This window comes from Oxyura jamaicensis, chromosome 7 (assembly GCF_011077185.1).
Source record: "Oxyura jamaicensis isolate SHBP4307 breed ruddy duck chromosome 7, BPBGC_Ojam_1.0, whole genome shotgun sequence".
Taxonomy (NCBI): Eukaryota; Metazoa; Chordata; class Aves; order Anseriformes; family Anatidae; genus Oxyura; species Oxyura jamaicensis.
The window spans coordinates 25,921,565-25,945,134 of NC_048899.1; the positions used below are offsets into that span (position 1 = coordinate 25,921,565).

The 23,570-nt window shown below is 48.8% G+C and overlaps 1 protein-coding gene across 5 annotated transcripts in view; it reads right to left on the reverse strand.

The window, feature by feature from the left end:
- Nucleotides 1-23,570, reverse strand: part of GLI2 (GLI family zinc finger 2) — a 192,290-nt gene that overhangs the window by 58,804 nt on the left and 109,916 nt on the right. For all 5 annotated transcript variants that reach the window (XM_035331955.1, XM_035331957.1, XM_035331954.1 and 2 more), the window contains exon 3: nt 8,577-8,682. In XM_035331955.1, coding sequence (XP_035187846.1) covers nt 8,577-8,682 — 106 coding nt within the window. The remainder of the gene's footprint in view (nt 1-8,576; nt 8,683-23,570) is intronic.

Consider the following 23,570-nt stretch of genomic DNA (forward strand, 5'->3'; position numbering starts at 1 on the left):
AGTGCTCTGCAGATCTGAGATTTGTCAGAGTAACAGCACCCAGCTCTGCCCTTTGATTTGTGCAGATGTGAGTGCATGGCGTTAGCTGCAGGCAGGGTATCCAGAGTTCTGCCAAATAGGGTCCTTTTTTTTTATTATTATTATTATTTTTTCCTTTCCCCCCAGCCATCTGGGTGGTCTGAGAATCAGACCCGAAATACCTAGGATCCCTCGAACCACATGTTCTAATCCCAGCAGAGTTGACTCAGTCCTTCATCCTTCCAGGGTAAATTGACTTCGCTGCACTTTATTGCGTGGGGGGAACTTTTGGATGAGATTTTAAAATTTCCGCTCTGTATGGGACATTACAAACCCTGCATTTTTCTTCGAGTATCACAGGGCAGCAATCCTGCTATTTGTTTTTATCTCTCAGCATCTTATGTTATTTGCTTCCCATGGCCACTGGTAGCTGGGAATCCAGATTAACCAGCACCTGAAAAGTGATGTGCTGCAACCTTCATTTACCAAGCCAATGGGATGGATGGGTTTTGTCCATTTATCTCCACACACACTGGAAGGATTTCAGAGAAACACAACGAAAATGAGGAGGCTGAGCAGATTGATATTTGAGCATACATTGCAGACTGCAGCCTGGCCAATTCATTACTGCGGGAGGAAGGATATGACAACATGCTGCAAGTATCTGCAGGGGAGTGTTACAGGAGGAGGTGTGCTAGGAGCAGAGGGGTGAAATTCAGGCAGAAAAGAAGGAGCGTGAACCAGGGAGGTGAACTGCAAAGAGAGCTCTGTAGGCTGAAACAGAATTTGCTACAGGATGGAGTAAAAGTTTAACCTGGAGCTACAGGAGCAGAAATGGGGAGCCTGCGCACCCCTGTGCTGGACAGAAAGTGCTACACAGGAGCAGTACTGAGGCAAATAAGTCTTCACTGTGTCCTGTCCTCACAAGTGTAAGAAGCTGATGAGAGGCAAAACACCATCTAGAAAGGGGATTTATTTAGGATTAGGAAAAAGGAAAGGCCAGGAGGGGCAGTGCTCTGCATTTAGGTGAAAGAAAACTCATAGGAAACAAATTCGTGACATTGGAGCTTGAAAGGGCAGGAGACTGGCACTGAACATTTATCCGTTTTCAGAGGATGCTGAAAGCAAAGGAAAGTGGGATACACCATTAAGACAGGTTCTGAAAGACCCTCACTCTGTTTAGAAACCCTTTAGAAAGCAGTGGGAGAAGAGAGTTCAAATAAATTTCTCCTAAAGCACAAGCTTAACAGCGGATAAGGTAGAAGCATGAAGTCACTTTTAATCTACTGTAAAGTGATGTAAGCAGAGGGATTATCACTTAAGACTTGCTGACATGAAGCTCTGAGAATGACATTTAAAAGCAGGGGTGGATTACAGAGTGACATCATATTAAACGAACACATGCCAAAGGTTTACATAAAAGACCTGAGAGATCAGGCTCTTATTCCCAATAGTAAAACCTCCTAGCCATTTTTACACTTCTGGCGGTGATTAGGCTAAATTAGAGCTGCAGTTTTTCATTCAGTAAATTGTGGTGTCACAGCCCCAGCAGCTTGGTGGCCCAGATCTTCACCGAGTGCTAATGGGCACGACTCCACCTGAGCTCACCGAGGCCCCTCACTCCAGTGTGACGATGGCAGCACACAGAAACCAAAGATCCAACCCAAACATTTCCAAGTCTGATTTGCAGGATCTTGCATCTGACTGCACGGTTTAGTGACTCAAAAACTATGCACCTTCAGGTCCCCCTGGATTTCAGCTCTGAGTTTTTCAAAGTATTCTGACAACTTTAATTAAATACATACGATGAAACTATCTTCTCAATTTCATAACGGCGTAGATGTGCAAATAACTCTTATAATGAAGAATGCGTGAAACTTGTTAACCAGGTTCAAAAGAGAGGTTTATTCCCCTAGAATGGTTTATCCAGATTGGAAAAACCTACAGAAACATTCATGCCTTGATCACGATTTCGGATTAGCCTGTCATCCTATTGAGGTCAGAAGACATTAGGTGTGTACCTTCTCAGTTTCTGCAGATGGGTACACTGTGCACAGGAAAGTCCTGAGACCTGAAAACATGCCACAAGCCCCTTCTGGGGGGCTGAATGAGTCTCAGACAGCTAATTAGCCCTGACTTTTCTTAGCTCTCAAAACATTAAGGGGTGAGAATTATTGTATGGGCATTTTAGAGAAGGGAAAACTAAAGCACAGATGGAATTAAAGTAGTTTTTCCAGCTCCTAAAACAGAAGAGCAGTTTCATCTGTAGTCTCCTGGAGAATGATCAAGTAACCATCAAGTGTTAATCCTGGTAGTTTTACAGTGAGAGCGGTACTGATCGTTCCCCAAATCACCTCCTGTAGGTTACCAAAGAGCCACCTAAAAGCAACACACGCCTGCTAATTACAGAGCAGGGAGAGGTCTGAACCAGCCTTCTGGAGGGGACCAGCCTCTGCAAACCATCGCGCACTCGCACATTCTTATTTTCTTAAATAAATAAAAGAAGCATGTGGGAAAGAAGGGAACAGAATAAATTGGATGTGGGAGCCCCCAAACCTGTTTCCCAAATGAGCGACGTGTCTATTTGGTGAAAGTCGTAAAAGTTTGCAAAACACATAAGAAGGCCTCTCTGAGCAGCTGTTTGCTTTGACTCCGGAGGGAGCTCGCTCTATCTCCAAAGCAGCACAGTACCATCAATCACAACCTGCCAAAGATTTTCTCCTCTGGTAGCAGAGTAAATACGAAAATGCACACGTTTTATTGATGCTTATGTTCTGCAGCTCAGCCCAGCAGTGTCCATGCTAAGGGAACAATTTTTACCTGGGTCCCATCCCAAGCTGCCTGGTGGGACCAGAGCTCGAGCCTCACAAGAGCACTGTCCTACAAGGACAACCGAAGCTGCTCTACGCACTCCTGATGGTGCAGGGGATGAGCGAGAGCCCTGACAGAAAATGGGGAGCGCTGATGGGACAGCCCCAGTCAGCTAGGCTGGAGCGTGGTCAGAGCCATGGGGCACTCGGAAAATTTCCCTTCCAAACTCCAGCACCTCTCTGATGATTTTTTTTTTTCCAACAGGTACAGCAAAAGGTACATCTATGACAATAGCAAATCTCAACTCTAAAGTAGGAGACACTGGTGTTTCTCAGAGCACCATTATAAGATGATGATGATTATTTTTTGTATGGCTAAACAACATATTTTCCCTTAACCCCACTTGGCCTCCCTTGGCTGAATCTCACAAAAACAAAACAAAGGAAAGAGAAAACCAGCTTGAAACAGATACCCGATATGGAAAATCATGGTTTCGAGGTTAAATTTGGCCATTTTGTAAACACTTAAGCTACAGCCTTTTTATGATGAAAAGTTTAACAGCCACCTTGCCCGCCTGTGAACTACCCTGCCTAATGTGATCGGGAGCATTGGAGCCAATCCTGAAAAGGTGTTCTGCAATTTTTAACATAGTGACAAGAAAACAAACTTCAACAAGGCGGGGTAGTAGGATCAGATAAAGGAAAACGGTGTAGGCTGAATATCAGGGAAAATCTGTAATATATTAAGATCTCAGGGAAATGTAGGAAGATCTGTGATTCATCCAGATAAAAACCCTACTGAGGGAAATTAAGGGCAACTACACATTATCATGGAGGTGGAATATTCTCTATCTTTAGGTCTTTGGGACAATTGAGCCTTCACAAAAGCCATGAAATTTTGTGATTGTGAGCTTAGACTGTTCTTTTTTTCCCCCTAAAATTACTTTGATATGTGGACAGAAGAGCAACAATATTTTGTTAATAAATAATGTCAGAACTGCATCCTGGAACACCACCGGGATGTCAGTAGAAAAACAAGGCTGCTTTTGTTTGTTACACTGTGTAATGCCTGATGGGTTTTAACCACAGTTTAGGAGCTACTGTTAAAAAGCTTCTTGCTGAGTCAAGCCTAGGCATGCTGTTTACAAGGGTTAGCCCGAAGGCTCTTGCATTGGCAGGGACTTTTAAGCTGAGCTAAGGAGTTTTTTGTTATTTTTGTTGTGCTTTAGAAATAAAATAGTCGAGAGTAGCTAAGCACACCTAAAAGGGGGGAGTGGAAGGGAGCTATCAACGCTCACCTGCCGTCTCTGCCAGCAGCTTCCCTCTGTAGTTAAGGGCTTGATCTTGCAAAGCTGCCTCGAAGAGTGCCCTTGGTGTACAGAGGAGGGAGTTAGTGCAGTCAGGGCTCCAGTGGAGCAAGCTTTCATGAAGAAGCTCACTAAAATACCAACTATCCCCTCTGCTAGAAAAGGACTTATTTTAACGTATGAAGTGAGTTTGCTTGGTTCAGCTTTGAACCCTCTGAGGACTTTCACTCAGGTAACACTGACCTACACTCTGCCTTAAAAACAATGTTTCACAGTGAAGTTCTGACTAACCAAGAAAAGCTGCATGCAAGAGCCACAGGTAACACCCATCGTTACCCATCCATGGAGCATGGGCCACCGTGTGCTACAGAACAGGTGAGGATCCTGGGGGGGAAAGAGAACACGGCTGTACAAGTTAACGCACTATCGCAATGATGCACAAAATGGTTGGGAATCTGCAGACTTATTTCTGTTATTTCCTAGCTTTTGAGTGCTGTATTTTGCAACCTTAACATCAAACGAACACTGTTTTGGAGAACCGGTGCCTCATGCAATTTACATGTACCGATGCAATTTCCTTCGTTTGTTCTGCTGTAACTCAACGGGCCTGGAAGAGATTTTCTCTCACATTCAGTTTTGCTCCACTCTGCACTTTCATGGTGTCCACTGAGCTACAGTCCTGCCTCTCCTTTCATCCTCCATATGACCATGAGATCACAAACATCAAAATCCAAGCTGATGTCTCAAATCCACAATATTTCTGTTGATTTGCACAGCAGAGCTCAAGGATCATCTGAATGAAATATTTCATTTCGCTAAACTAGCCGGGTAAGCACCATGATTCTGCTAAATTGTTCTTAATGCCAAAAAAGACACCACTTCCAAAAATGAAAAGTGGGTATCACCTAGTCAGTAACAATATCAGAGGTTGTACATAAAAGTGAGACGTCCTATTGACTGGAGAAACACTATTTTATCCAGATAAAGATCTCTAGAAACGTATTTCAAGGCACTACCATCATGACCGGTGACTGCACATATACACTAAATGCTCAGTGAGGAAGACTCAAGCCCTTAACATGCTTAACATGGAAGTGACTGGAACAGAAAAAAGACAACAGTGAGAAGAAATGCAGAAAATCATTCAGGCCCATCCCGGTGTTTGCCTTTTACTGTTCGAGTTTTCCATATTCCCACCATATTCTCAAGAAAAGGGTGCCAGAAGTCCTGCGCAGGAGACCTGCAGATGAGTTCCCTATGAGACAGGATAAAACAACTTATGCTAACACTAGCCCCAGAGCAAGCAGCGGTGCAGGGGCACACATGGCCGTGTCACATCAAGCACTCGGGAAACAAACCTTTGACATAACGCAGCAGGCGGATAATAAGACCCAATAGTTAGCAACAAAAGAGACTACATTTAATTTGCTGTGCAATGTTCATGTAATTAGTTAAATTTGGTACCAGCAAGACAGCAGACAGCTAGAATATGGGCTTGATGAATTGGGGGCTCTCTGTCAGGCACTGATCCCATTAATCATAAAGCCAAAACTCAGTGACGCTAATTTTCTTCCAAACATTTACCATAATTTTCTAGAGTGAAAATATGCCTTTTTTTTTTTTTCCCCACCAGTTATTTACTTTAAACAGAAGAATGGGTTTCTGCACCACCAGGATGAAGTACAAATTTCCAGAGGCTCAACCATGCCCACAGAGTCCACCCAGCCAAGCCAATAAGAGCCACAACTACTAAGCATGTCCTAGCCCAGCTCCACAGCCATGTTCCGCATGATTTCATGCCGGACATCCTGCAGTGAGGGGTGGTGAGCACTACGCTGTGATATCTGGAGCAGAGACTGGAGGACAGAAGGGGAAGGCAAAAGAGAAGAACAAAAACTAGAGGAGGAAAGGGCTGGAGACGAGGTTGAAACATTTGCAGATAAACTTAAGAGAAAAAATGGTCAAGACTAACTGCACAGCTGGTGAGGATTTTCCTAGTGTGGTTATGCCATACTCTGTGCGCTTGGAAAAGAGAGCAAGACAGAAGTTGTATTCCCTTGATCTTAAAACGCAGGCTTTGCTGTAGCTGCAGAAGAAAACCCTCTTTAATTGATAGCAGAATAAGGCCCATGACACGGCACTGACACATGCACACATTTGCACGCTCACAAAAGCTGCATTTAATATCGCAGTCAACAAACGTGGTACCTTCTGCAGCTTCAGAAAGGCCACTGGAATCTTTGCACAACAAAACACGGCAAGAAGCGGTTGGCTATGCCACTCGAGTGCTTCCCCATTCACCCTTCAGCACAATGTCCAAGGAACAAGTCTGATCTTATGCACAGTTTCCAACAAAACTGTTTCCTCTTCTAAGACCGACAAACAAACTTTCCCTTCAGAAAGACATTTTTGGTACTTCAGAAGACATTTTTTTTGCGAAAGCTGCTGCCGGGAAGGTGAAGGGTTCCAAATAAGGGGGTCAATAGGTATTTACAAACAACTCTACCCAAACCCTAAGCAGGGCACTCTTGGTGCCCTGATGGACAAATGTGGCCACTGCTAAGAGAGCAGAGTATTAATATTGGCACAGAGGAACTGAACACCTGATCTGCCAGCACTGTATGCTTGGTCAGGGTTGATCATTTGGAGAACCCCAATGTGACAAAACGCTGGCTCCCATCACGGGGGAATACGATTCCCGGGTAGATGGCACCAACTGGCAAGCTCTGGGTTGCATTTTGGAAAACAGCCTGCTCGATGGCCCTACCAAAATCACTGCCATGGCGCCCCTGGGCAGATGCAGCACCTGGAGGAGTGAAGGGGAGCGTGGTCGCTGCTTGCTTTCCAAAGTGCCAGCCCAGAGAGAGGACAGACCTAGCCATGCCCTGTAGCAGCATGCTGGGGTTGACTTTATCCAGCTTCCTGGGGCACAAAAATAACTTGTGCCAAACATCTGAGCATCTGCCACCCTCTCTCCAAACCACAATTTTGAAGATGTCTCTTTCAGAAGTCTGTGTGTGCTGTGTGAGCCATAGCTCTGGCTTATTACCTGTCTCCAGCTACAGGTTTGAATTAATCTGTGTTATTTTCATCTACAATTTTTATATGTGCATGCAGGCAAGATCAGAACCATTTCATTCAGCCCCCCTAAATCCCCAGTTTTGGCTTCCCACTTCAGCAACCTTTCTGTCTTTTCCCCTTTGCATGCAGCGTGGAAGGAGCTGCTCTGCCCCTTTAAACACCCAGTCAAATTGACTGCCAGCCAAAAAGACAACGACTTGTCTTCTGCTAGGATCCAGGGGAATGCCCTATCATTTTTTCCCGCAGCATTTTGGAATCAGAATAAAGCCCTCATAGCTGTGAGACTCCACAGATCTCATGGTTGCTGGTTTCTGCTTTGCTTGCCTCCCAAGGGCTGTTTCCCTGCTCACACCTGTCCAAAAACGCATGGCTCTAAAACAGCCCTGCAAAGCCACAGAGAGCTGACCCTTTTGGAGACAACGGAGGGAACAAATGAGATTTTTTACTTGATGAGCCCTATTTCACTTCCCCTTGCTCTTCCTGTAAAATGTTTCCAGCTCTTGTGGATTCCCCTACGCTGAGCGCCCTGGGACTGCCTCTTAGGTTACAGCCACTGGCTAAGGGATTTCGGGGCAGCTGTGGGACCACCAACCTCATCAGGCTGCTCCTCATCTCCTGTGGGGACGGTACATTTCAGGGATGAGAAGTAACCCTCCCAGCTGCATGGTCACTACTTGCAACTCCACTGACTCCTTTTTCCTTGCCCTGCTCAAAGATCATAGCAGATGAACCCAAATCTCTCTGCAAACATGTCCTCACTGCTCTCCAAGGACAGATGGACTGTCATGTCCCAGATTAGGAGATGAACATGATTGCACAGCCCCCAGTCAGCACTTGTCCTCGCTGGCCATCAGCCACCAAGAGACCAGGGTGCTCTCAAGAGGATGTCACCATCAAAACCCATGGTCCTGCCCCTCCAGAGCGCACATGGACACCCGCATGAGGACCTACCTCTCTACTGCATTTTGTAAACACCACCCAGCCCGTCTGGGCTGTTGTCCGATGAAATCAAACCCAGTTACGGCATGCCTGGCAGCTTTTCACCATCTTCCCCAAAACCGCAGGGCAGGGAGGAACGGCATGGGGGGGTCTGCAAACGGAGGGCGCAGCACTGGGGCTTCACCAAGACAGTGCCAGAAAGGACCCAGGTACGTTGTGACGTGAGAAACTCCATGGGCGCAAAACCACACGCCAACCCCAGCCCCAGGACTCCCATCCCGGCGCTGCTTGGCACTTCTGTAGGTTTAATGGAGCTGTACAGCCGGGAAGGCACCGAGTGCCCCACGCTTCAGCAGAGATTCGGCGCAGCGCGGGCAGCCGAGGTTTTAGTGAGGCTCAGGAGCGGAGGTGCAAGACTTACCCGTGGATAGCGTGGATAGAGTGAGGTTCGTAATGGTATCGTCCTTCCTGGTGGCGCATGTCAATTGGCAAAGGAGCGTGGAAGGCTGGAAAAATGTGCTGCGGCACTGTGGAGGGGAATAGAAGAAGAAGAAAAAAAAAGGGACTTCAAAAACTTTTCCTTTCCTTTTAAAACAATTTCAAAGGCACTAAATCTCCATGAATTTCAGAGCAAGAGCAGTGCAAGACAAGGGGTCTTCATGATATCAGCGCTATCATACACCAGAGAAGTGGAATGAATAAATAATCAAAGTCATGCGGAGAAATCCTACATCTTCGACATAAAAGATCTCCAACAGGGTTTTTGACAAAGACAAGCAGCTAAGCGCTCTTTGAACTTGAGGAGATTATAGGAAGCACCAAGGAAAACTAGACTTGCAACGCAAATCAGACTCAACAGAGCCTGGCGGGATCCAGACCTGCGTTGTCCCCCACGCCTGGAGTGGCAGCAAGCCCCTCTCCCAAAGGTCTGTACACACAGGCTGGAAATATTTACCTAAAAACCTAACAGAGAGCAGCACTAATGCAAACCATGAAGGCATTCAGAAGTGGCTCAAAAGTGCCTACTGCCAGCTTCTGAGAGAGGAGCCCAAATTGCTCTCACTTGTAATCACTTGAGGCCCTATTTTTTATTCATTTGAGAAGCTTGTTTCATCTTTGATGGAAAGATAAAGTGGTCTCAAAAGGCAGAGAACACCTACATTGACTTATTAAATCTACAGGTTTTAATATTTATTATTGACCCCAAAAGTTAGCGGCAAAAATATCTGAGCGAGTCGAGCTGATGCAAAATTTATCAGGTTATTTCTCCCACCAACCCCGACAATGCTGCCCAGCTGCCTGGGCCTTGCCTGCTAAAATTACGTAAACTGAAGAAATACTAAAGAACAAATACGGAAACTAAAGAAATATCAGAGGCTCCGTACCGGTACGATACGGTCGCCCTCTGAGCGGCTCATGCCCACAGTCACAAAGCTGCCGTCGAGATTTGCACCAGCGATGGGCTGTAACGCGCAAGGCTGGTCTTGCTCTGCCTTCACGGGCAGTCCGATGCTCTTCACAAAAGATTACTTGACATTGTCCCAATGCTTCCTATCCCCTTGCTGGCTTCTGGCAGAGGCCCTTCTGTCTGACTACAGACTGAAAGCAAACCAAACTCAACCTCCTAAGTGAGCACCTCGACACCCAGTTCGCACTCGGCATTTCACTGCCACTTGCCTCCGCGAAAGGTAGCATCTCCCTGTCGAGTGGGACGGCACCATCCAAACCCCAAGTGCCAAGGCTTGGGCCACGTCTCTCGCTGATGCTGAGCAAACTCCCGCAGCGCCAAGCTCTTTTTCTATCGAAGACTTAAAATTCAGCCTTTCGCCTCCGTGACTTCAGCCGCCACGGAGCTACGCCGACTCCATCCGGCGAGGCTGCGCTCCTCCCGGCTGCGTCGCGCGAAGCCTGGGCGAAATCCCCGCGCGCGTCCTTCCCCGCGTATCAGCCCGAGGATCTGCGGCTCCTGCCCCCATCGCAGCGCACAAAGCCCCGAGCGCGGCACAGGCACGTCAGCCGGGCTGCCGGGAGAGGTGAGAGACTACACAAAAACAAGCCTCCTGCCAACTCTGCTGAAAGACGTTAGGCGAAGGTAGTCGGGGTGGAAAGTATTTCAGGCTCCGCAGCAGACTCGCTCTCCGTGCTCCGGCGCAGGGCTGGCACCGCGCACGACCTGATACACTGGGAGCATTTTTGCAGCTCGCCTGATGTCAGGACACAGAAGGGTAACTGTTAGCTGCTCCCCCCCGCTGCTCCCCTCCCCTCCTTCCCCCAAAGCAGCTCAGGCAGAGAATAAACTTGCATCCTTCAGGATTTGCTTTGGCAGGAGAGAGATTCACCCTTTGCTCGTCCTGGGCAGGGACGATCCCGCACACAAGGACACTTCGTTTTAAGAGGCAGCCAGTGTTTTTCCGAGGCAGGAGCGCAGCAGTCCCTGGACTCACCAAACCCACGCTCAGCCCGAAGCACTGCCCGGGCTGGCAGGCACCTGGAGCTGCTGCCCTCCTCCCTGGGGACCAGCCACCTCTACCAGCCTGAGCCGGGCTTCCTGCAGCACTCACCCTGTATCTATTCCATGAACATAAATCCAAAGGAGCAAGGACGCTTCTGCAATCCTGCAGCCAACCTGCACAGCCCAGCTGGCATCCCCATGGGTAAAGTTTTGCATCCTCCCAAAACAGGGTGGCCACTCGTGGTAAGGTTTTAGCAGTACAGGGAGTCACGTCATCATCCCCAGCCCTTCTGTGGACCAGTTTAACTCACCAGTAACGATGAAACCATTAACAACAGGATGGATTCTGCATCTCTTAAAAACAAGGCAGGTTACATCTTGTTTTGTAACTGCCTACTGCCAGTGAGTGATGGCTGAGCTAATATCAAACCTTTTAGTGCAAAACGAGTCTTTCCTTGTCACTCAGGAGAGCTGGGAATACGAACACACGGGGTGCCTGTTGCTGGGCCTCCTTTCCAAGTAATCTGCTGCTACAAAAACGACACCTGAAAGGAATCCCTCACACCTCTCATTATTAACAGGAGAAAAATTTCCATTAATTTCCTGCCTCCCACAGGCACGGTTGGTTTGTTTTTAGCATTTCAGACTCTTTTGGATGGTGGCAGAGTCGACAGCTCCTCCTCTTTGGTGACCTCCCTTTGCATCGTCCCTCTTTTGGGGCTTCCCTCTGCTCCCCTGCCTGGGAGCAGCAGCCAAACCAACTGGCAGCTGGTGCTGCTCCTTTTTCTCCTCTTCCAGGTGCTTGGTCAGAAATAATGAATGGTTTCGTAGGCAATCAGCTACCGATTCACAACCCTCAGCCCGGCTCTGCTTCTCCTTCCCACCCCTCCTGAAGAGGACGGGGAGCTGGCAGCAGGACAGCAGCGCACGCCGCTAACAAAGATGGATGCTTTACACATAGGAGTTAAAAAGACAATTATATTCAATTACTTCAAGTAAGTCACGGTGATGTATTCCTGAATAGCCACGGGAAGGGCAATATGATGATTAGGGCAATGAATTTGCCAACTTTAATCTAATCAAGGCGATCTTTTGTTTAGCATTATCTGCTTTGCGGTGGCAGAGGATTTACCAAACCCGAGCAATCTTTGCAGATTTAACCCCAAAGCTGCCCAATTAGCGCTAATGATGATTGTTTTACACAGAGCGAGGAAGCTTTTAGCGGGAGGCCTGGCGAACGCGTTCCCCCAGGAAAAACCCGGGCCACGCTGCTGCGAGGAGGCACAGAGGGACATCTCTCAAGGTCCCGCAGCACTGGGACAACAGAAAAACTCCCACGGACGGAAGAGAAAAACCGAAGGAGAAATCAAAGCAGCACCCAAGGGGCAGGGCCGATGGAAAAACAGGGTGTTTCTCACAGAAATAACATCGCTCCTCATTAAGGCTGTGGCACGCAGCTCCTGGGGTGAAGCACACACCGGCGAGGCTGGGAGGCCCCACCTTGCCCCCAACTGCTCCTCCTGCAGGAATGCGTCTGCTCCGCCGCACCGCCCGATAAGGGGAAAGACGTCGCTACCTGTCCCCACTTGTCAGAACTGATTTTCTGGCCAAGGTTTATGAGCAAGACACGGACCTCCCACCGCTCTATTCTCATCCTTGCCTATTCAAAGGCCAGCCAACCCTCTGGCTTCAAAGGGGAGAGATATGAAGCAGAAATGTAGGTTTAAAGGGGATGTCCCTTTGCCGAAAATCCCAGGAATCGGGGAGGGAGGCATCAAAAACAGGCATTTTTTGAGGATGATGCAGGCTTTTGATTATCTCTGTAGATAAACCTGCACTTCAAGAGAAACACACACTGCACGTAGGGGTTTGTACAGCGAGCAAAGGAGCCATTCTTACATCACCCACCGCAGCTGCTCTTTTTGAGCCCAAAAAGTAGAATTAGGAAGGGTCAAACAAACTTCTTCTATTCCAAATACTTCAACCTCCACGTGATCACTTAAAAAAAGGCAGCAGAAGAAAGGAAATCAGACCCCTTACCATTGAATCAGGTTTCACTTGTGGTTCACTTTGATAAAAATAATTTGGAAAGCCTTTTCTCCAGTGAGAGGGGCAGAGCTGGAAACACGGAGTGGTCCCCGGTGGCAGGGACAGACTCGGATGGGGGAAGCCCAAACATGCACTCTCTCAAAGCTGTCTGCAAGCCCCACCTGCAGCTGGGGTGCTGCAGCAAGACCAGGGCTTGGAGACAGCCCAGAAGCCCTACACGCACCCTCTGTGCCACCTGATGTGCTCAGGGCTCCTGGGGGTTTATCTAAAGCAAGTGCGTGCTGCCGAGCCACCAGGTGGGCTGAGACGTGGTTTTCCTAGGGGTGTCCGACAGCCTCCTCCCGGAACAAGCTCCTTTGCCATCAGCACAGTCGTTTTGCAATCAACAGGAAAAGTCACTTGTTGAAGAAAAAAGTAAAAGACTGCTGTCAGAATAATCCAATACCCATCATGGCTTTTTTTTCTAACAAATTTGCAAAGCCACCCATCTTACAAAAGGGGAAAAAACAAACAGTGGCCTCTTGAGATGCCTTTTGGCTTCATTTCCTATCGTTATTATGATGCACAACACGGATTTCGTAAGGGGATCACCAGCTGCCTTGCAAAGACTAACAAAACTCCTTAGGAAGACAAGCAAATGCTCACATGCGTTTTTTTCACTTAAGTGGGGCTGAAACAGAGTAAAGCAACATAACTTGCCCAAGCCTATACAGTCGAACATGTAGCAGGTTCCAGAGCCAACCTCAACCTCAGCAGGCAGAAACTGCAACTTTATCTCAAGAAGGCTTCGGAGCCCCGGGGGGATTGGATTGGTTTGGATTAATGGGAGAAAAACTTCTCCAAACAACAGCTCACGTGATCCTGTCACTGCGGTGTCATTAGCAGCTTTGCACCGACAGCTGACCCAGAAAAAATGAGACGGGGATGTGCCAGGAGATGCTGGTGAGCATCGGCGAGGGTTTACACAGCAGCAGCACTGTGCTGGCTCAGCCCACCTCCCTGCCACTGGCGGTGGTGGGATGCTGCTTAATGCGACACTGAAGCTTGTACTTCTTATTTTCCAGGTTCCAGCTCCTCTGAAAAGGATAACAGGGAAACAACCACTACGAGCTTCTAAGACACATGAAGAGGCAGTTTTTAGTTTTCCCCATCTCCGGAGCAAAGTCCCTTCTCACTGCCCATATTTTCTCTTGGATGTCCAAGTCTCGTTCTCCTCTCAAAGGTGAGGTTAAAGTTACAAAGAACATGATGTGCCCTTCACTCAGTCATCCCCCAAAGCAGCCCAAAGCATCAAGCATTAGTTAAATTAGAGGTAGCATTCATTTTTTAAAGTCCCCAACTTAAAGGGACGCATTTTGGCATCCAACAACTCTATGCTGGCAAACGTCAGGTTTGTCCTGAAACATCACTCAGCAAATTGTGCTTTGCTCCAGAGCCTGAGTGCAAAGATCTTCCTCACTTTGGAGCTGCAGGGCTCCAGAGAGCCCAGTCCTGGCATGCAGGCAGGGGAGCTGAACCCGTCCCTGGGTGCACGAGTGTGTGGGTGGCTCCTGGAGCCCCCGCGACCGCCTCTGCGGGCGTCCCGGTGTTGTGCTTGGATCGCTGCCCCTCCAGCGAAGTGCTGCGGGGCCATAGGTGTCGGCGAGGGAGGTGTTTTGTGTTCATGTGACGTCCCCAGAATAATGATCTCGCTGTTTAAGTGAGTTGAGCGAATGAATAAGCACAAGAAAAACATCTTTGCTGAAAGCACAGCCAAAGTTAATGCACCATTAATAATGGCCCGGGTGAATTATTGGAAGAGATAATAGGGCTGGGGTCAGGGAAGGTCTGAGACAAAGAACGGGGAAAATTGGGTCACAGAAACATGACAGAGCAGATCACACTGGTGCGCCTGTGGGATTCTCCTCGGATGAAGTCATGTACCGCCACGCCGAATATTAACTGCTCCGCGGGGACAGCCATTCCCACAGCCACCGCTCCAGGCAGCGCGGGGAGGGGGCCGAGGCGCACGCAGGCAGCAGCCTCCTCTCAGCCCCACCAAGCCCCCGTCGGACAGCTGAGCCTCAAATGTTGTTTCGGTGCTTTGCAAAATACGCCGGGTGTGCGCTTACCTCCAAAAGAGGTAAATCTCAGGTGCTTCAGCAGCCTCCAAAACCCCAGTGTGAATCGGAGCGGCCGCGAGGCTGCAGCCTCCGCTCCAGCCTCCACGATGCTCAGTTACTGACTAACCTCGCCGTGTCAGAATTTCCCCTCCTTAAAATGGAGATAATAATACCTCCCCACCTCAGAGGTTTGGTTAATGTTTATACAGCGCTTTAAAAATGATGTGGTAATTAAGTGCTCAGTATTATTATATCAACGTGTATAATGACTCCGGCAGACAGCACTATAAACAGGGCTGCACCGTGCATGCTTTTCTTTTGTTTGGCTTGTTAGCATTTGGTTTGGTTTTCATACAGCATACTTCAATTATTATCGGTTAATTATTACATTGTTTTATTACCTGTTCAGTGGCTTTGACAAAAATAGAAGAGGAACTTCACGGGTAAAACCATGGCAAAGATTCATTCTGGCCTGCTACAAACATTAAGGGAAGGATAAATGGGAGGCGGACTCCCACCAGCGCACCCAGGGGAGACCCCTCTCCCATCCCGACTATTACAGACCGTTCTGAAGCACATCCAACCAGCTGTTCCCATCCAGCGGGAGCCAGAACCAGTTTTCTCTTCTTCTAACACGTGTAATGAGGAAAGACGGTGGCAGCCTGATTTATCAAACTTTTTTTTTCATACAACACCTCAGGATGCTGGAGGAGGCAACGTGCTTAGTGTAAACACGGGTCAGACACAGCAAAAGCCAAACTACCCATTAAGGCGAGCAACAAAGAGAACAAAACCGACTTCTACAGGACAAATGCCTCTGGTGATGGTAACTACCTTGTGAGGTAGTGGGGGGGGGGAGGGGAGATGGGGAAGGGGCCTGGCTGGAATGCAGGTATGCGCAAAGTATAAAAGCAATAATCAAAAATCTCTTACCCTTTTTCAGCTGCCAAACCACACACACACCAAAACCAAACAACAACAACAAAATAAACTCAAAATAAGCATTACAGTAGAGACAGCCGAAAGCACCTGCAGGACGCAGTCAGTGTGACTTCACACTTAGAGAAACTGAGGCACAGCAAGGAGCAGACTACGTGAGGACATGGGCTTTGGATGCCCATGGGGATGCAGTGCATACTTTATGCAGAATGAAGCACCTTCCTAGGTTTGCCTGCATAATAAAGGCTGTTATAAAAGCCATGAGACGCAGCAAATCTCTCCGATGAGCCCCCCAGGTGACCCCCAGAGCTGGCCAGCCCAGTGGTTCAGTCCCCAAAAATTTCTTCCCCAGCCCAAGAGGAGGCAGAGTGCTTAAATGAGCTGGGGACTGAACGGAAGCAAGGTAGTCTTGTTCATCTTAACGTCGGCCCCATCCTGGAGCTCCTCACAGGGCTCCTCAGTGCCACGTGACTGTCATTAGGGACATTAAACCTGTCAGTCCTTTCCTGGGCACGAGAGCTGGAACAATTACAGGGAGGCTAAAAATGGCCTTTCCCTCTCCATGGAAAATTTAGATTAAAAATGTAAGAGTTCATTGACATTTTCTACAGAGAAGACGACTCTTACCATTAAGAAATCAAACCCTGAAATCCCTCAGCTGCTGTCTGCTGGCTCTGAAGAGCTGCCTGGGGGCTTGCTGCCTTGGCCCCTGCTGGCCTGGGGGCGGACATCCCACTGCCACCTCCCTGCCAGGGACAGCCCGGCCGCTGCCGGCAGGGACACGAGGACACCAGGACCTCTGCAAGGTCCCTGCACCGGAGCTGGTGGCTTTGCAGCACACTTCACGTGCGAACAAAGCTGTACGGTTTTGGAGCACTTTGCTTCTTGGCAAGAAAACAGATTTTCTGCAGCCGGCAGACAACTCTGTGAAAGTAGTTTCAGACATTCAGGTAGGCATCTGTGAATAAAAGCGATGAATTATTTATTATTCTACAAGGATTCCTAGGGTCTTCAGGTTACAGCTACGTGGGGGTGAATCCTTATTGCCTCTTTTTTTTTTTTTTAATCCACCTGGGAAGGATAAATAAAGTGCAAGAAGGGCTCTCGGCAGCCAGGTTTGGCCGGGGAATCCCGCAGCAGGGTGCCCAGGTCTGCCTGACACAGAGGCTCCGATGGTTTTCCGAAGCGCAATAATTAGCGATGTCTCCAGAGCAGCGTTGCTGCCACCAGCCGTCATCTGCAGCCCTAAATAGCCTGAGCCGGAGGGAGGCTGAAAAGCAGAGCCATTTGCCGTCAGAAAACTTCTTCCAGGAACCTGCAGCTGCTGTCAGAAACAGCCCAGAAGAGAACAGAGTGCTTTACGTGCTGTTATACTCTAGAAAACAAGAACGTGGAAGTGATGAACTTGGAGGGCTTTGACTTTTTTACAATGACATCTGCCAACATGGGAAGTTTCTGAAATAGATCGCTGAGGACTTTCACTGCCTGGGAAATTAAAACAAACAAATAAATAAATAAATAGAAAAAAAAAAAAAAAAAACCTTTTTATCCTTTTTCTGCTAAGCCAGCCTTGGATCCTTCTTTGGGACAAAACAAACCATCGGCAGAGTGACGGCACGTTCCTACCTCCGTGCTGATTTCCAGAGCAAGAGTTTCCCACTGGCGCTGGCTTTCTGTGAGATGAATGAGGAGCTGCAGCTACTGAACAGCAGAAAACAAAACCGGGAAGGCCTAGTGCAGCTTATTAATTCCACAGGTCTTGAGCTGCGAATGTTGAGAGTCTTGAAAATCACTTAATTGCCCGGCTTGTCATGCCAAGATGTATTTTGAGGCCGCTGCCAATCTGACGGTTATTAACAAACAACGTGGCCACAAGCCCTGACTGCACCGAGATCCCGGGCACTTCTCATGTGCCGCATCCCAACAGGAAGTACTTAATAAGAATAATAATATCCCGAAAGGCCAACCTACGGCAGTGCAATTAAAAAGCTTTTCTGTCTCACTTTGAGGGGGGAAAAAAAATGAGGGGGAAATTAAAATCAGACAGGAAATTCCACTAGAACAAGCTGGCTTATGTCCTAATAACACAGGGCTGTGCCAACTCCTCCAGAAAGGAGAGGAGGGGAAAGAAAAAAAAAAAAGAAAAAGAAAGAAAGAAAAAAGCAGCCCTCTAGACTGACTCGGATCTGAAGCTACATTGTGGTGCGGCCGCGGCTGCTGCCTTTCTCCCTTTAGAATTGCAGCAGCAGCGAATAAAAGGCAGTTTGCTTTGCTAGCAAGTCGCAGTTTTATAATGTAACTCTTGTATTACAGCGCGGCCAACGCCGCTTTGGCGAGAAAACACGCGGCCCGGGAAGCTCGGAGGGCCAGATGGATCCTGGGGCTTGTTCTCCCAACAGCTGCCACGGGAGAATGGAAGGAAGAACAAAACCCGTCCCGAGCAGCTCGGAAGGCACCGCGGGGCGCGAGGGGCGGGCAGGCGGAGGGGCAGAGCAGCTGGTGGCTCGCTTGTGCCTGCCTGGACGGGGGCTGCGTGCGCTCCCGACAGCGGCTGCCGGAGAAGAATCGGGATGTCGAGAGCATCTCTGCAAACATATGGGTCTCTCGAGAGATACGTTTACAGAAGGAAGCGTGCCTGTGAGTTTAGGGGAGAAGTTTTCTCCACACGTTGTTATTATCCTGCCCCCTCGGAAGCCAGTAGCATCCTAACGCAGTAAGCGCCTGCACCTCCAGCTGATGCAGCAATTTCCAGAAATAAAAAATAAAAAAAAATGGGCCAAGGGGATTTGCCATTGCGTGCTCTGTGCTCTGGGACTAGGCCAATGAATGGCAAACTCTTTCAGCAGCATCTTCCCCTGTGCATTTCATGTTAAGGCTCATCTCGCAGTGGGAGCCGCATCCCTTAGAGCAGTTCATGAGTGCAGCCGTGCTGCTCTGTACGGCTCCGCTGCTGCTGCGGCTTGCGTCTGAGCAAACCTCTTCTCAGCCCCAAAGTGCAACAGCTTCTGATCATCGGTAATATAAAAGGCTAAGCTGTAATTCACTATTAGGTGGAGGCACTGTGAAGAAGGCACTAACTGGCATTTGCAACCAGGAGGCAGCAGGAACCCCAGAGGACACTGATGCCCTCGGCTGCATCCGACTCTACCAAGCCCAGGATCTCTGCAGGGCGAGATGTGGAGGGATGGGGCCCAGCAGCCTCAGGCTGTTGACAGCCACCCTGTCTGAGTACCAGGGGGCTAAAGTGGTCAATGAGAAGAGAGGGAGAGTGCAGCGCTCTCTGCATGACACTTCTCCTCCGACAGTGGGTCTAGCGGAGCCCTGACCGTGCGCCTTTCAGTAGTGCAAATAAAAGCTTATTCACAAGCATCATCCCAAGCTGCATCCCTCGGAGCGGGACTACCGATGGGGATGTCTTTTAGCATCCAAACGGAGCCTGCCTCACGCCCCCGGCCACACGTTCACACCCTTCCCCGGAGGTGGCACGGGTGCTCACACAATCACACGCCTAGCCAGCTCAGGGAGTTCATCCAGTTGAAAAATAATCACCTGAAATTTTATTGCACGGGTTTTTGGCTGGATCTACTCCCTGAACCAGTTTACCAGGAGATGGCTGGTACAAGAATGAGCGAAGAAGGCTCTCAGGCTGAGGTCCAGCCACCACTTCCAGCCCCAGCTGCCGCTGAGAGCAGCTGTTTGGACCTCCCTTGGCCACTCGTCCCAACATCAAGGCACTCTGTTACAGGGCCAGGCTGGTTCTGTGTGGCCGCAGGGCTGACTGGGCCCCACTAACCCAGCACATCCCCTCCTGAAGTCAGCTGGGTGAGCTTCACGTCTGGCCCCAAGACGCCTGTCCTGGGGACACAGCTGCCTCCAGCGCTGGCCAGACTGTGCTTATGAGAAGGTGGGCTGAAACTAAACCACAAGTCACAGAGTGCCTGAGGTCAGAAGGGACCTCTGGAGGCCACTCTCTGCTCCAGCAGGGCCACCCTGAGCAGGGTACACAGCACCAAGTCCAGGTGCCTTCTGGAGATCTCCAAGGAGGAGACTCCACCACCTCTCTGGGCAGCCTGTGCCAGTGCCCAGCCACCCGCCCAGCACAGAAGTGCTGCCTGATGGAGCCTCCTACATGCCGGTTTGTGCCCACTGCCAGTTTGTGCACATCGTACATCTCCCCACATCCATCAGGACGGATGGATTTGTCCAGGTGCGACAACGCACCGGGAGCTGTTGGCACAAGGAGCCGGCACAACTTGCAGGAGCTGGAAAGCAGCCTTAAAGAAAAACTCCCAAGCACATGCTTAAAAGCCGTGCAAGCGCAGGTGCCGGTGCCAGCAAGAGCGGGCACGCCAGCCCGCCCCGAGCACAGACCTACCTGAGCGGCCCCTGGCACCACGGGGCTGCCTGCTGCCATCGCGGGGACACCCGTCCCTGTCGCGCCACAAAGCCTGCCTCGATCTTTCGGGAGAAGGCTGTGCTTCAAACGCAGCGCTGGCATTTCTAGCCTCTCCGATCCAAACCACAGAAGCAAGTTTGCTTTCTTTATGCATATGCTCCTCCAGGCACTGAAACAAACTGAAATCAAACTGCTCCTATAGGCAATGGCTTGAAAAATTTCCCCTCCGCATGAAAGGTCTGTTTATATCGTTTGTAAAATCGAACACATCAAGTCTGGAAAAACCCCATACGGAGTCTGCTGTGTGTTTTGACCGAAGTTCTTTCTGGAAATGGAAGCAAAGAAGTCTGCTTTCTGCTAGAGTCATGACAAAACTGCAGGGCTGGGTATTTTGCTTGCACTTATAGCCTGGTGATAAGCATCTCGGTGGCCTTCAGAGAAGGATTTTGGGAGGTTTCACACTCACCGACATCAGTCCCCAAAGCACTCCTAGTCCATAAAGACCGAGCGGATAGCGCATGAGCTGGCTTTTAACCACGCGCCGGGCAGCCCGCTGCTCTCAGCCAGGCACGAGGGCTGAGGAGCAGGGGGGTGAGGAAGTTATCTGTTTTACCCAGCTGTGCTTTTGGTGCAGGCTAATAACGGCCATGTATCATCCTGCCTCGGTCTGCAAATTTTCCGACTGGTGTTAAAAATGGTCCCAGTGCAGTCTGCAGTGGATTCTCTGGGCAGCTCATGCAAAGCGCGGGTTGTTAGCATGCTGCTTGTGTAATGAGGGTGCTTAAGACGGGAAGGGGTCTCTGGAAGGTCCTGAAGAGTGATTGCAGTTCAGGAGACTCACCCACCTGGCAACACGCTGATTTATGGCCTGCTCAGTTAATAGCCCTGCTTAACACAGGAGTTTGTCGAGATTAAGTAATTGCCTGAAACAAAAAGTTTATTATCTTTAAGTCTCTGCTGATGAATGACTGGGTGTTGGGAGAATCATGTGAAAGATCATCTGTGATTCCCTCCCACTTTGGGGGGGGGGGGGGGGAGTGGGGAAGAGTAAGATTTTTGAAAACCAGATTTTCCAAAGGAGTTTGGAAGTTCGCAATTTACACCGAAACACGATCAGAGACATTTACAAGCAGAAGGGTTCACATATCAGCTGCCATCTAATAAAGAGCTCAAGTAATAACATAGCTCTGTGATGCATTTTTCCCAAGAATTGCAAAATATTTTGTAAACCTTAATTAATACCACCCCTTGTGAGATAACCGATCCTGTCACACAGTAATAAGGTTAGGAATGAATCAAGATGCAAAGCCTGTTTCATTTTTATATATAACACAGTGGCCTTTCCCATCCCAGAAAATCTGGAAATTTTCCAGTCTAGAAAGCACTGCAAGTAAGTGTGAAGTTAAAGGACGCCGTACACTAAGTTCTGCTGCAGTTACTACTCCTCTCTGTTTCCAGATGCTCAGCAAGGTTAACCGCCTTCCCCACAAAGCTGAGCCCCACAGTGCACTTTGGCTGCCCACTGCCTTTGCACCCCCAGATTTGCTCAGGGTTGGCCCGTGAGCAATGGCACGCGGCTGCAGGGTTGGGCCAGGAGGGGAGCAGGACTGGCAGAAGTCCCCTCCCGAGAGCAGCCCCTCGTGGTGTTCCCACAGCCCCCGGTGCCAGCCCCGCCGTCCCTCCTTGCATCACTTCGAGGCAATAAAAACAGAACTTGGCTCCAGCTTTCCCCAGCTCTTCTCGTATTACCTTTTAATCCAAATACATATGGTTCAGGGAGCGCTGAGAGGCTTGCATGAAAGGAGGCACACTGAGAGAATGCAAACCCCACAGAAAAAGAGGATGAGCTCTGCAAGGCTCCCTTGGCCCCAACATGCACACCCCTGCTCCCCAGCATATTAATCAAGAGCCTGACGAGATTCCTTTTGAAATCCCCCAAAAGATTTCCGCAGACTTCAGTGGCGTTTGGATCAGGCTACAAATTCAGAATAAATCATAAAGTGGCTACATCTGCCAAGTTTCTTTCTTTCTTTTCCAGGTTTCAGAACAAATCCATTTTACTGCTGGGAAAAAGCAGAACGAAATAACTGACGAGTTCAAATATCCTGTATCACTCCCCATATTAATTCAGTCAGTCAATCTATCCCATAACTTTGGGAAGCGAAGCAGATTACTTTGGCCAGATCAAAACACGAAAGCTGGACTGTTCCATTTCTGTGCATTTCGTTATTTAATACAGCCGGCGCAAACCTCTTTCTCTCAGGCTAAAAGTGACACTTTTGGGAACTAAAGTTAACCACAGACCTAAACTAAGCTAGAGAAAACCCAATGACATCTGCACTGAGACAGCCTAATGATTACCACAGCCCCCCTCAAATCAAACAGTGAATTATTGCCATTTTCCTGGGTAGACAGGGAGCAATTTTGAAGAGGCGCTCTTATTCAAAACCTTCTAATCTTAAAGGATGCACAAACACAAATTACTTCAAAACGTGGCCCCAGTCAAAAGACTTTTGCAACAGCAGGATTATTTTTAATGACACAAGGGATTCTGAAACAGGTCCCTGCAACCTCATTTTTGCATAAATTGGGCTGGTTTTATTAATTTGTGGCTAATACATTTTTTAAGCTATCTAGCACTGACAGCAAATTCCCCACTTGTAAAAGACCGTGCTTAACTCCCAGCTTTGCAGATTCGGCAGCACTTGCCTTTTTTGTTTGTCCTCAGTGAGTAGAAAAAGGAGCAGCTTCCCCAGCTCTGATCAGAGCCTGACTGACGTATGCTGATAGCTTCATGTTAGCTTGGGAGATGTGCAAGATGGGAAGCCTCCTCTGGCAAACAGCTGCAGATGTCTTTTCAGGTTTTATTTAGTTCATGCACTGTCACTGCAAAAAGCAACGTTAGCACTGGTTTTGAGTTGGAAAGCCACTGCACAATGAATATGGCACCACGTTGGACTTTTCTCTCATTTTCGGTCTTGTTCTGGCATAAAATCACCATAAAATCATGCAATGTCGCAACACCTGCAGAGGACAAGCAAAACAGCCAGCCAGCCTGGCAGGAGAGGCTTGCAGAAGACCCTTGGATTTGCCTTCACCTGCTCCTGTGGGGCTCATTGCACCATTTCAGGATGACAACTGCACAACTGCTCATGTTGCCTTCTTGTTGGAAGAATCCGGAGTTGGGGTGGGTGGGGAGGCATCTCCACTTTGTTGGGCCCCTGAACTAGGACAACGGCACAAGTGGGCATATCGAGTTCCTCAGAAATGCAGCACTGGCAGATCAAAACACCTGCAAGCACAGTTTCACTGACAGCGCACTTCTAACGTTGAAACAGGGACTGCTATCAGGCTGTTAGCACGAGCACTTTACTTTGAAGTATCTACTGTAATTCTTGCATTTTCCCTCCTGACTCTGGTACTTGTTTGGCTCCAGTTATTTCTGTAATTTTCCTTCCCCCACGTCCCAGGGCAAAA